Source organism: Anopheles cruzii, chromosome 3 (assembly GCF_943734635.1).
Source record: "Anopheles cruzii chromosome 3, idAnoCruzAS_RS32_06, whole genome shotgun sequence".
Classification (NCBI taxonomy): Eukaryota; Metazoa; Arthropoda; class Insecta; order Diptera; family Culicidae; genus Anopheles; species Anopheles cruzii.
This window is the reverse complement of record NC_069145.1, coordinates 50,163,706-50,177,313: the sequence shown is the minus strand read 5'-3', so window position 1 is coordinate 50,177,313 and position 13,608 is coordinate 50,163,706. Positions and strand designations below refer to the sequence as shown.

General features: G+C 37.6%; 2 protein-coding genes across 4 annotated transcripts; both read right to left on the bottom strand.

Annotated features, from left to right (window-relative positions):
- Nucleotides 1-4,055: 4,055 nt before the first annotated feature.
- On the bottom strand, nucleotides 4,056-8,898 carry LOC128271842 (protein Wnt-2). 3 transcript variants are annotated; one of them, XM_053009504.1, is made up of 8 exons: nucleotides 8,788-8,898; nucleotides 7,890-7,980; nucleotides 6,127-6,281; nucleotides 5,973-6,035; nucleotides 5,161-5,300; nucleotides 4,942-5,076; nucleotides 4,636-4,829; nucleotides 4,056-4,568 (listed from the first exon to the last, which is right to left on the bottom strand). In XM_053009504.1, exons 2-8 carry the CDS (start codon nucleotides 7,940-7,942, stop codon nucleotides 4,253-4,255), a joined length of 1,056 nt encoding a protein of 351 aa, XP_052865464.1. In that variant the 5' UTR covers nucleotides 7,943-7,980; nucleotides 8,788-8,898; the 3' UTR covers nucleotides 4,056-4,252. The 3 variants fall into 3 exon arrangements, with proteins under 3 accessions (XP_052865464.1, XP_052865465.1, XP_052865463.1); XM_053009505.1 differs by lacking the exon at nucleotides 7,890-7,980 and having other exon boundaries at nucleotides 6,127-6,234; nucleotides 8,788-8,896; XM_053009503.1 differs by having other exon boundaries at nucleotides 7,890-8,890.
- Nucleotides 8,899-9,464: 566 nt separating this feature from the next.
- LOC128271903 (DNA mismatch repair protein spellchecker 1) lies at nucleotides 9,465-12,783 on the bottom strand. The gene is made up of 6 exons (XM_053009584.1): nucleotides 12,648-12,783; nucleotides 12,524-12,573; nucleotides 11,926-12,456; nucleotides 11,577-11,848; nucleotides 9,866-11,510; nucleotides 9,465-9,799 (listed from the first exon to the last, which is right to left on the bottom strand). The coding sequence occupies exons 1-6, from the start codon at nucleotides 12,682-12,684 to the stop codon at nucleotides 9,617-9,619; spliced, it is 2,718 nt and encodes a 905-aa protein (XP_052865544.1). The 5' UTR covers nucleotides 12,685-12,783; the 3' UTR covers nucleotides 9,465-9,616.
- Between the last annotated feature and the right edge of the window lie 825 nt (nucleotides 12,784-13,608).

Sequence of the window (13,608 nt, the reverse complement as noted above, 5' to 3'; positions counted from 1 at the left end):
ATTCGTTTAAATTTTAGATGAGAAACGAGATGAGATTACCAACAGATTTTCCTTGAACAAGTAGTACTATTATATTATATATATATATTATATATAGACTCTTTATATATATATATGTATATAATTATTGAACATTTTTCTATTGTTCGGCGGTATATTCTAGGCTAAAAGTCTCGTTTCGGTACATTGTTTAGTTCAACGTCACGTTTTTAAAAATAATTCAATCTTAACACTCGTTAGAAAGCACGTAAAAAATTTCAGTTTCAGTAGTTTCAAATTTCAAGCATTATAGTGGTTAGTTGACTATTATGGCATTATGGCATTATATTATATGGTTGGTTTGCATGCACCAGGTATCTGTTTTCTTGAATTGGGTAAACAATGGTATGCGTGCTCATAAAACAAATCTAATGTTTTCATGAAGTCCTGAGATAAGGTCTAATGTTTAAAAACCGGTAAAACATTGGAAAAAGTAAAATATCATTATCTTGGCATGCATCTTCATGCTTTTCATATTAAGTGAAGATGATTATACGCACGCACGCGCACATGCCATACCGATTCCTGCACGTTGAAAAAAAAGAATACAATAATCACACACTGTTTAGACACTGCAGTCCAACTTATTTCGAAAATTGAAAGTAGAATCAGGCGACTATGAAATGTAATTTAATAAGTCAACACTCACTATAGTACAAATTAAAACAAGATGAGGGTTTTATATTATGTGTTTCAAATTATTTTCGTGTCACATTCGTGGCAACATTTTTTACGTGAATTCGAAGTCTCCATGGTAAGTGATGAAATAAAAAAAAACTAAATACTGTGAGTGCCCAGAATAGAAATTAAAAAAAAGTTACGTTACTGTTAAAGTGTATAGAGAAAACGTAAAAGAACATTGAATATGTCTAAAAAGAATTTTGGGAATTAAAGTGCACGTAGCGGAGTGATAGAGCTAGAATGCTATACAAAAGAGAAAAAGAGATAGGCACAGAAAAGGAGTGGTAAAAAAAGTTACGGGAGAGAGTGAGCAACATATAGGAGGGAAAGAGCAAAGAGAGTACCCAAGAATGAATGGGGAGCTTTGTAGTGGATATACACTTTTCTGTCAGACCTTTTTAGATGGTTGAAAACAATATGATTGAGAAAATATTCCAAAAATAGCGCCTGTTAATATTTCAAAATCATTGCAAAAACACAAACCAGGACAAAAAATGCTTACGTATGACTGCTTTTGTCTTGTTGCAAGAATATTTCGTTGTAGAATCGGAAAACAATACTGTCACTACTCTTTCTGATGTTAATTCGGATTCCTCATCGTGGAATACATTTCACTGTGTTTGTAAGTCTTTGCTATCGATTGAATAAATTCACCCACGGCAGCTAGTAACCATTGTTTTTTCGTCGGTATTTCGCGTTAGCACTTTTCTATTACTTCATGGTATTTATGTTTGGTAAAGGCTTGTGTTGATTTCCAAATACATTAGAGCAAGATGGGCATGGACAACATTGACAAATTTACCCAGTGAGCGGGAGCCGAGCTGGTAGTAAATACAAAAATGGAATAAACGAAAAATAATTGAATTCAAAAACGCTGCCCTTCAACAAGCACCATTTTATAATTATTGTAAAAAATTTCTGGATCGGTAGAACGAATTCACAGTTTGAAATTTTTCCACTTTCCGTTCAGAATATTTTTTCTTCTTCCGTACAGATTGATGCAAGGAGAGATGCGCATACACACTCACAAACGCAGATAGGCAGGCCCATGTGCACCAGCGCTGTTACACTGGGGTTCACCAAAATTTTCGAGGGTACCACCAAACAACACGATAAACTCATTTCATTTGCATTATGATTGTATTCCAATACTAGGGATGTTATCGAAGCATTCGTTGAATACACATTGGACGGATACGGGCACACCACACCACAAGACCACGAATACTCTGCGATACAGGAATTTTCCTTTTAGGCACACATCGTTTTTCTTTCACGGAGTTTACGGAGAAATAATTACCGAAAAAACAGCTCTGACTCATACACAGAGGGAATAATAAACCAAATCTATTTTCAACTAACTGGTGTTCTCTTCTCTGCCTCTGCGACAACTTAAATCAAAAATAATGAACACTATGGCCGGACACACCACCGTTGGATTCTCTGGGTTCAGCGGGATTTCGCGACCATCTAAGATCTTCGACTTCGCGCTACAAAAGTGGCAGGAAAAGAATCAATGAAAAAGCACAGATCGTTGCAGCCAAACTGCGCATGACTTTTTGCTCAGATTGTGTCCATGGTGGTGTGTGGTGTGTCATACTGGTGATGTATTGTATAAGAAGAGCTTTACAAACGTTTTGAGCATACGTGGTTAGCGGAGATAGTGTTCCCAAACAGCACACAACATACACTATCATGTAAAAGTATTCGAACACTGACATTAGTTATTCGAAAGAAGGAAAAGAGCACATCGATTTGAATGTACAAAGTAATATAAAAATTGTCGTGGAATACGCATAAGTGATTTAGGCGAGCGGACGGGGCAATATTTATAAATGTGTTGTTAAATTAAATTTTCCGTAAGCATTTGATAATCGTGCAATCGGTTCCACATTTTATGTTGTTGTACTATTTGTTTTTATTGATTCATTGTTTAATTTATTCATTTATTTTCTTATATTATTTACATCCAACTTTACGAATTTTTAAGTCGATTTGTGCTTGAATTTGTAAGTTGACTGCACGAATTTCGTTTAATTTTTACGAGTTCAATTTGGTAAATTAAAGCAAGCCTCACACCCAAAAGTTTTCTTTTTCGTACATTTGCAATTGAACTCAATGCTATGCATAACTATTCATAATCTCCGGACCTCTGTTTGACTTAGTTGAATGTTGTTAAGTTTAGTCCTTATTTCGATACACATATTGGCCGCACACGGTTCGAATAATCAACGATAACTAAAGATTGACTTTCGGTAATCAAACACCTCATGAAAACAAACAATGTTAAAGAAAGCAAACGCATCTTGTTGATTCCTTTCATACTTAGTGCTAAAATTCAGTTTGTTGGCTTTAATGCACTTGACCTCCTGACACAGTTGTTTGACGAGGGTGAGCACCTGCGCCTAGTCCATCCACGTGTATGGTTGGATCCGGCAACTAGATGTTATAAACGACTATAGCACCAGCACCTGAAGGTACAGCTAACATCGAGAAAGCGGGCACTCATCCTGACGGAAGTGGATGGGCACAGTTGACGGCAGACACGAGGCAGAGGCAAGCGTTGTTTACTCAAAACTAAGACGAAGGAAGGGTTTTTCAAACCACTTTCTACTGCCTGATATTGCATCAGATCATATTGTGTGAGAAATAAAACCATAAGAGAAATGTAACGAACCGTCGTGGTCTTTATTTATCTCTGTTACGACTTATTCGCAAAAACTTGAATGCAAAAGTTTAAATTGGTGACAATACGGCTCTTTCCTTTTCGTTCCGTTCTAGCAAATTGGTCAGGCTTTGACTAAAGAATGTGGAACCAAGAACCCGGAAGAGGGTTTGTTTACTATTTGAGAAACCTTTCTGAAATTGGTGTACTACGCCAGGTTTACGAACTGTGTTGTCAGCAAGTTGGGTAGGTTTGACTTCACGGCTGTTATTGCATTCTGCCTTGATGTGGTTTTGAAATTAACGTAAAAATAATGAGCTTCTTTTTCCCCTAACTTATATGTGTAAGTTGAACATCAACGTGCTTCCGTTGCCCCCGTTGATAGAGTAGTCGGTAACGCTCGTCGACGGCCGGCTTGCGAATCACCATGGTCGAAACCCCGCCCGTATCAAAACAAACCGTTACAGAAAGCATCAGAAATTAACATAACATTAACTGGTGCAGGCCAAGACCGATCGGCGGTTTTAACTGATTCATTTTCCGTTTTCGGTACAGTCTACCAATTTATGTCCTTCCTTTTCGCATTTAAAGCATCGGAAGGGTTTCTTCGTTTTCTTTTTTCCTTTCGACTAATCATGAAATGGAGCAGTCGAAAGCAGTTATTCCGTGTTGTTGTTGACGGTCCGTGTTAAGTTTGCTTAATTCATCACCAACCTCTGCATGCTACACAAATCAAAGTACCTAGTCTAGAAAATAAGCACGGATTTTAAGTTTTTCTCTAAAAGTTCAACGACCGCAGAAGCAAAACTAGATGAACATGAATGCATTCAAAGAAATGAAATAAGTCACGCAAGATCATTTATTCTTTTATTTACAAGTGTACTCTTCTTTGTGCTCAGTACAGATATCGCACGTTACTGCACAGCACCATTTAAACTTACAGTTGCACTGCCAAATACGAACATTTTGGTGGGTATTATATCCTCGTCCACAACACAACAGATCGCACCTGTCCTCATTGTTCGAAGTACGGTTGCAGGTTCGGCCAACCGTTCCCGGTACACCAATGCTGATGTTGCGTTCGCAATAGTTAGGCGATGCTTGAAGATAGACTAACTCCGTTCTCTTTGGGCTTGGACTACCACTTTCTCTATTTTTTTCATTTTGCGGCATTTGTCTTTTCCTGTTTTTAGAGAAGAGTAACAGTGACAAAAGAATTGTGAACTGTAAAAAACGCGAATATTATATACCTTTTATGTGCCAAACGACGCGTGCTATGATTCGTTGAAGGGATCACGTATACTAATTTCGCTAATCGATACTTCTTCATCATTATGCTACCGATGGCGTGAAACGACGGCAAGTTTTTCCAGCATGTTTTCATTGCACAAGATCCACTAACACCATGACACTTGCATTCTGTACGCAGGAGAAGTTTTACAATCTATTTAGAATGAATAAAAATCCGAAAACATAGTAGCATAAGAATACAAGGCTTCAAAAATTTATTTACTTTTTCTCAAAAAGATAGCTCCAGCGAATACGTTCACCACTACCTTTCGTCCAACGCGATTGTTATGCAGGTTCATCAGACTACGGTTATCGTTTTCGATTTCTCGTGCATCGAGGAACCTCTTGGCGAAACGCATTCCATAACCAATATCCACGGAACAACCACCCCATTTCCAGTTCTGCGATGCGACAGAGTAAACAATGTAGTTGATCTATTTAGTACAAACATGAGTCGAACGAGTACATTAGTTATTGAGACTCACTTCCAAATCGCTAGATGCAAACATTTTTTGTTTTGTGTCGCAGCCGCAACTAGTAATGTTTCCTTTTGCACAAGCAGCTGTAATCGAATACACTGCACCGGCACTGGTTATACCATATGTGTATGCAGCTTCCTTTGAGCCTGTGGATAAAGAAGAAGGCATAGCTACAGTTTGGTCCTGCAAATACTTGGTTTGATAGCTTGGATAGCGAAAAACGTATCCAATTATTGTTATGTTTGTTATCATGCTAACCGTTAACAGCTGAACTAGCTTACGACAATTATTATAACCATTCTCGCTGAATTCCACCCGAGTGAAATTATTTTGTGAAGGACGTTTACTATATTGTAATTTCATATTTTGTTGTATAAAAAAATGTCTGCCATGAAAAGAGTTCAAAGAAAAGAATGAAAAGAAAAGAGTAAAGTGCAAGTTAGTAGTAAGTTAGTGTAGTAACTACTACACTATATTGAAGGTGATTCTAATTTATTAATTAACTAAGTCAAATGATTAATTAATTTATTCTAAGTCAAATGTGAAGTCATTACTGTAAGTTTTTTCCTAATAGCGTTATTTATTATTTTATGTTTTGAAACATGCAGATGTCACCGTACGATCAACTCAAAATATTTGCATTCAAGTTGATGCACTATCAGGGTTCAAACTGATGCTTTGCGCATAGGAACCAATAAATCGATACAGCGTAGGCGAATGATCTACTGGCGAATCACAGCTCTAGATGATTAATATTGCATAAGTTTCAAATATAAAAATAATCGAAACATGATTCATTTGAAAATGTCTTACTTTACCTATAACTACTACTTGCCCGAACATATCTTTCTTCCAAACTTGAGTGCAATTCCATCGATGTTCTGTCATAATAGTTTTCAATATCAAAAATTGTGTGAATATCCCTTAAAAAGAAAACTGTACATTTTGTTTAAATCTCATAAAAATTGTTACCACGAAAGTGCGTTTGACATTCACTAGCTCCTAGTAGTTGCCCAGACGCCAACGATAGGACTGCATCTGGTGACTCTGTGCATATTAGACGTTGAGTTGGTGTTAGTCCTGGTATGCGAGAACAAAGCACGGTAGAAACAAAACTTGTGGCAATCCTGTAAGTAGATAGGGTTATCATTATCAAAATTGGTGTGTAAACTGATACATGTCAGAAAATGACATAGATATAATATTTAAAACATAGAACGTATTTCAAAGTACGCATAAAAGTATTCGAATTACGAATAGAGTAATGGTTTTCGCCTAACTTTTTAACTAGCGTCACTTTGACATCCAAACCGATATCAACAGAATTAAAATAGACCAGCATTAGATTTACAATATCGATGTATTCATCGATTTGAGATTTTTTCCCCGACCTTTTGTGTTTGCGATTATTAATAATAACTGTAAAGAAGAATGTCTTGTATCCTTCGCTACGTCCTTCGACAATCGTGCTATGAAAAGATACAAGAGAGAAACTGCTCTAATTTTGTTATATAATTTATCATATCATTCGTTACAGCAATCGTTTTAACAAAAACCATTTGATTTTTTGTTCTATGATTGATTTCAAATGACTGCAAGATAAACAACAATCCTGAATCACTGGCTTCGTTTACAAAATCCAACAAGAAGAAAATATGAAGATAGTATGAAACAAAAATATCACAAAACAAATGTGAAATAAAAAACCAAATATTAGTTACATATGTAATAGCATTCATACATCTCATTCATAGACCATATACATAATCAAAATTGATCGGCATATTAGTAATCAGAGCATCGGCCAGGAGCTAAAGATTAACAATCAAACAATTTTAAGCCATTTGTGCAAAGCTAAAATCACAAAGAAGCTCGATGTTCGGGTGCCATACCAATTACAAAAAATGTGATGGATTGAATTTCGAAATGGATCAAATGAAATCGACCCATTTCTTAAACGGATGGGTACTGAGGATGAGAAATGGGTCACCTACAACAATACTGTGCGAAAACGATCGTGATTATAGCCTGGTGAGGCAGCTCAAACGATGCGTAACCCAGGACTAATGGCTTGGAAGGTTCTACTAAGTATATGATGGGACTAGAAAGGAATGATTTATTATTAGTTGCTTCCGTGTGGTTAGACACTAAATTCAGATCTCTACTGTCAACAACTGCACCGTTTGAAATTATCTCTTGATCAGATATAGCCAGAATTGGCCAACAGAAGAGTTGGTGTGTTCCATCAGGACAATGTGACTCGCCAAAAGCTCCGGGAGCTTGGTTGGGAAATTTTAACGCATCCACCGTCCTTGCACCTTGCTCCAAGCAATTATCACCTTTTTCGCATATTGCAAATCTTCCTGAGTGTTAACAAATTGAGATCAAGAGAAGATTGTGAATATAGATTGCTAGAGTTTTTCGCCAAGAACGACCCAGACTTCTATGAGGGAGGAATTTTGAAGCCGCTTTAAAAAGGGCAACAAATTTTCCAACAAAACGGTGCATATTTGACGTAAATCGGATCATCGGATCATCGGAACATCTTTAATACAGTTTCGAAATTCACACAAAAATAATAGATTTCTTTTTCCCCAACCCAATGTTTAAAATTATTAGAAGTCATTGTCAGAAGTCAGTCATTAAACTTTTTTTCCCAAGCGATGAACACATTACAATACAGCAAATAACGTAATATTAAATTAGAAAGAGTACTGAATACAGTTTATCCTTACCTGAATTTGAATATAACAAATATGATAAACAATTCCCGTGCAACGTGTCTCATCTTATGCTTTTGCTAGTGTGGACATGGCGGTTTATAAACTAAGCATAATTGAGTTTATTTTTAGATTTACTTTTCATTTTCGTATGATGAAAAATAGCCAAAGAAAAAGAAATTTTTTAGTTCTATTGCTTAGCAGTTATTTGACACATTTGGAAGTCAAATATCACATGGTTTTGTTCAGGATCAACAAACAAAATAAACGGTGTAAACATTAAAAGTATTTTCTTAAAATCGTTCGTAGTACGTTGACAGAACGTTCACGTTAGTAATACGTAATACTATTTACAGCCCTGATTATGAATTCACTTCACACAATCCTTATTTTCTTATTCCATGAAGACCGCTGCTCGATAGCATGAACACGAACAAACGACGCACGACTACAACAAAGCGACGAACCTTTTTCGTATATGTTCACTTTTCTGTATTGCTGTTCACTTCACATCACAGAAGAACAATTTTTGTTGGTCTTTATAAGGGTATGCCAAAATTGCAGTGTTAAAAAATCGTAATGGTTGCTGAAGGCCTCGAAAATGAATAAACAGTTACCGGTAATTACGAACTAGATTCTTTAGTCACAGCCAGCCTACGCTTTATATCCCCGCCACAAATCACTAATAAGTTTGTCAGACAGTGTAGATTACTGAAATAATGAAACATAGCTGCACATTGTTTCGTAGCATCTGTATAATGGATACAGCAACAGTTCAGACGAAAAGTGATAACTGGACTTTCGATTAACGTCCAAGGCGCCCCAACAAACTTAACGCAAACCGCATCAAACTCTTCTCTATCACTTCTTCGGATATTTTCAATATTAAGATTTTTGTTTTTAAACCGCTCACGTAAGTTCATTCGTCTATAGATTTCGAATAAAACGTGCCGGGCCAGTTCGCAGAAGACAACCGACTGAAAGAAAATTCACAACTCGACGATGGTAAAGAAAAAAACAAGAAATACTGATCACACTAGCGTGTGCCTACGAGAAAGATGAATCTTGTCTGTTCGTCGGATGTACAGCAAAGCAAAGATAAAAACTCGTTCCTAGCCAGATTCAGCAAGCTAAGTGTTGCGCGTTCTTTTTGCGCAACATATTTATCGTACGTATGAAAGTTGAGCATGTGTAGCGAGACGACATACAAATACCAGCTAGTGAGGTTAGCGCCAAAAGAAGCAGAGAAACGTAGGAAGAGAATAACTCGGTGTGTCGTCGTCGACGGCAAGAGGCTGAGGAAGCATTAAGATATTAAAATTCACCCATACGGAACATGTTTGACATTCGTTCCGTTCACCGTTAAATACTAGCTATACTAGCTGTATCCGTTTCGTTTTGAGGGATCTGGTAAAATTTTGGTCGTGTAATGAGAATGGCATACTTTTTTTTGGTTCCATTGAAGATGAGTTTATTATGAAAATCATACCGTTGATTTCATTGGCATTTTTTGGTATACAATATCCTAAGTTTTTCGAAGTGTTTCCGCTGCTGAGACACAATTTCATGCAAATGAAGAGAAGGAAAAATTGTTGTCCATTTGTCAATTCAATATGTTGACGAAACATTAACTATAGACGATGAAAATTCACTCCATCTTGTTTCGAAATACCATTCGTCGAAATCAAATGTAGATAAGACACTCAGCAATAAATTTGTATCAGTACTATTTTTTTATTTTGTTACTCAAGTAAAACTCTGAGGTCTTGCAGTGTCTCAGGTGTTAATTTAAACAAGTTGTTGTCTAACCCGAATTGTTCAATTTCGAAGAAACATTTTTTTATCAACGCCAAACCTTTTGCGCCATCTTTTTGTATGAATTTGTACCGATGGTCCTCACATTCATAGTAGAACTGTTCAGCAAGCTGCAAAACAAAGATATAAATAAATTTGGGATGAAGAACGTTTGCATAATAAGTGATTTAGCGTACCTCAAACACAGCCTTTGGAAATTTGGCCAATTTGGCAACCTGTATACCAAAGCTTTTCTCCATTACTCCCGGTTTGACTTGGTACAATAAAGTTAAACGTTCACCATCAACGATTGCTTCCATGTGTGAGTTTCGAACGTTTGACCTATAGGTGGTAAGATCCGTGATTTCTTGGAAGTGTGTCGCAAAAAGCGTCAAACATTTGCTTTCACGTGCGAGCCACTCAGCGATGGACCATGCAATACCACAGCCCTCGTATGTTGAAGTTCCACGGCCGAGTTCGTCGATGATAACAAGTGATTTTGAAGTTGCGCTGCGCACTATACCAGCCGTTTCTATCATTTCAATCATAAATGTACTCAATCCCTTGGAAAGATTATCGTCTGCACCAACACGGCCTAGAATTGAATCCATGATCGACATTTCGCCACTGTCTGCTGCTATAAAAGCACCGACATGGGCCATTAAGACGGCAACTCCCACCGAACGGATGTACGTACTTTTGCCCCCCATGTTTGGCCCTGTAATGATGTACATGGTGGCATCTTCACTATGCAGGGCTACATCATTGGGTATAAAGTTTACGTCCTCTTGCAATTCCAGGCATGGGTGACGAACCTTGGTAAGGTGTAGTGAGCTTGGCCCGTCGCGGCGCATTGTGGGTCGCACATATGGTATTGGCGCGGAAACTGCGGCTACTGCAAAACCAACCAAGCAGTCGAGTTGTGCGATCTGGTTATTTAAAATTGTCCATAGATCAACATATCCTATGGCAACACGTATCACTTCGGAGACGATTATTTTTTGATGCTCTTCATACTCCTCTTTCAGCGTAGCGAAGGATTCACTAAGTTCAATGAGTCGATTAGTGGTAAATCGTACACCACCTTTAACAGCATCCAACACTTTGTATCGCACATTTTTACGAATCGCCGTTTCATCTTTTAGTGTTATGCGAAAGTGGAAACCGTGGTGGCTCACAAACTCCAGTTTGATGGAACTACCGGCTTCCAGCCCGATATCTTCCGCTACCGACGATAAACACTGTTTCATTTTCGCCTCTACCGCATCCATGTCTGTTTTGCGTTCTTCCAGGTGACTGTCAAAAGTAGCCTTCACAAGATATTCCCCGCGTTCGATCGATTCTAAATCAATAATTTGTTCAACCATTGATTTGTACAACTTTAGATCACCCAACGCATCTTTCATTGGTTGATAGAGTATGTTTCGAATTGCAGCACTATCTGCTAGCATTCCGTCGCCAAGACATGATAACATCTTTGGCATGCGTAAAATCACTTGGTACAAGCGGAATATATCCTGCAGGGACGACTTTCGACGCGTTAAGCGTTTGAGAACTAGCATAATGTCTGGCAACTTCTTCAGGTGATTGTTATAAAGTTCTGTTCGTGCCGTAGAATCTTTAACAAAACACTCAACAATGTCGTGCCGATCTTTTATGGCCTCATAATCTCGCAATGGTTGTCTAATCCACTGTGCTACCAAACGATGGCCCTGGGGCGTACGACAACGATCGAGGACACCAAGCACACTGTGCCAGCGATATGCTTGTGAGTTAATTCCCGTACCAGGTTTCGGGAAGAGATTTAGCGCGGCTATGGCAGCAGCATCTAAGTGAACATAGCTGGAGTAAATAATAAAAATAGTTAATACGATAACAAAAACTGTTAAATCAATCATGTTAAGTTACCGGTTGAAATCAACTGCATTAAGTTGGAAGTGTCCATGATTTCCCACCTCATGGAGTAGTTCTAAATAATGTATAACTGCGCCTAGGGCCGATAGTGCAAATGACATTGCTGTTTCAGGAATGGTGTTGGCATTCTGCTGCTGCCCTTTACGGAAACGTAGTAATTTGTTCAGGTTGTCAATTATCTCCACTTTCTCGATCATAAAATCCTTCTTCTTTCGCATCGTAACGATAACATTATTTCGTTTCATCAGCTGCCCAACTCTTTCATACTATTACAAATACAATGTTGATCAATAAGCATTAGCAATTAGGCGTCATTTTTTTGGTAAAGAACACAAAATCTTACCTCTCCGGTTATGGCAGGCACTAGACATTCCTTGGGGTTCAGAATTACAATCAAAGATTCCAATTCCGTGTAGAAATCATCTACAATAAACTCAATTACGGCCATGCGTCTTTCATTGCTTTCGATGTACCCCAACCCAATAGTGCGGTGCCGTGGGTCCTGACGTATTTGAAGAGCAATAATTGCAGATCCATTTACCATTTCGTTATGACCACCAAAAAGAATATCCTCGAAATGAGCCAAGTTACCGGGAGAACCCTTGAACTCCACAGACCATTCATTAGACAATCTATTTTGATTGGATTTAGTGTAAACCTCGACGCGATAGTTCCGGACTAGTAGCAAATCACGAACCAATGCCTCGAAGTTGCTTTTACTCAACGACAAGTAAGGAAGTTGCTTTCCGTCAGACTCCATGATTTTAACAACATTCGTCGACTTGAATAGCAGTTTCGACACAAGAAAAGCGTCTTCACCATGACAGCTATAGAAATCGGACCGATCGAATATTCTTGTTGTGGTATGTGGTTTCTGCGAAACAGAATGAACATAAACTTAATTACAATCAATCTTGAACAAATAAGTGTAATCAAATAACCTCTCCCAGTATGTTATAGAACTCGATGAACGCTTTTTGCTGCTGTTTATCTGCAAAAAGCACACAAGTGTAATAATGTTTTTAGTTTCACTCTTTGTATTTTCCGCAAGCAATCATTAATTACCCAAGTTTAGACACTGTAGAGGCTTGAGGTTCGACATTATGGAAGATATTACTTCACAAATAATCCGAAAAAGGACGGAAACTAAGGCGAATTGTGTTTATAATGATTCAATTCAACAGCACTTCGAAGCCTTTTTGAGCGCAAATGTTGAGCGCAGGTTGACAGCTTGCATTCAGCTCACAGTAAACTCTCTCTCTATCAAGCAGCACTCTATATTGTACCAAAGAAATGACACATTGGGACGGCTGTCATTTAAAGATTTGTATAGAATCTTCATTCTTCATTTGTGGGTAGAAAATATTGTTCTTGATTATGCTTTGTGATCTCGGCTCGTCTGAAGATTATCCGAATGCGATTTGATAGAGATTTAACTTGAGTGCAAAACTTAAAGTTGGTGCTGAACACGGCTCTGTTAGGTCGAATAATAATCAATTAAAAAATGCTTTGTGGTCGGCAAACGCCTTGGGAGCAGTGGAGCTTCGGATTCATAAAACAAATGGCGAAACAGGAATATCATACTTTCGCTTAAAATAAGTATTAGGTATTATTATTATGAATATATGGTACTATACAAAAAAAAACAACGCAAACAAACTTTTAAATGCCGGGTGTTTTCGCCCATCAACGCCACTTGTACACTTATACAATTGTGAAACGTTAGTTCAATTTTACTACTCATAATTAGACTCATCCATTTCGAATTCCATTCCATTTCCATTCCAGAAACACGACAATAAACGATTTGACGTTACAGAATAATGTCAAATCGTTTATTTTCGCTTCGTGTGGCTCTCTCCAGACACATTTTGATTAAAGTATGTTATTCCGGTTATTCCGGTAATGTATATGCCGTCGTTGATTTGTGGTAGAATTAATGAAATCGATTTTAAGAGATAGTTTTTCATCCAAACTATGTACTTCTACTATTGAATAGTTAAAAGAATTAATTAAGAAAGCCAAC

Coding starts and splice junctions, on each gene's coding strand:
- LOC128271903 (XM_053009584.1), bottom strand. CDS start 12,684: ATGTCGAACCTCAAGCCTCTACAGTGTCTAAACTTGG. Junction 11,511..11,576: donor AATGCAGTTGATTTCAACCG/GTAACTTAACAT, acceptor TATTTACTCCAG/CTATGTTCACTTAGATGCTG. Junction 9,800..9,865: donor TTCCAAAGGCTGTGTTTGAG/GTACGCTAAATC, acceptor TTTGTTTTGCAG/CTTGCTGAACAGTTCTACTA.
- LOC128271842 (XM_053009504.1), bottom strand. CDS start 7,942: ATGAGACACGTTGCACGGGAATTGTTTATCATATTTGTTATATTCAAA. Junction 5,077..5,160: donor TTGCATCTAGCGATTTGGAA/GTGAGTCTCAAT, acceptor GTCGCATCGCAG/AACTGGAAATGGGGTGGTTG. Junction 4,830..4,941: donor ACAATCGCGTTGGACGAAAG/GTAGTGGTGAAC, acceptor CATTCTAAATAG/ATTGTAAAACTTCTCCTGCG.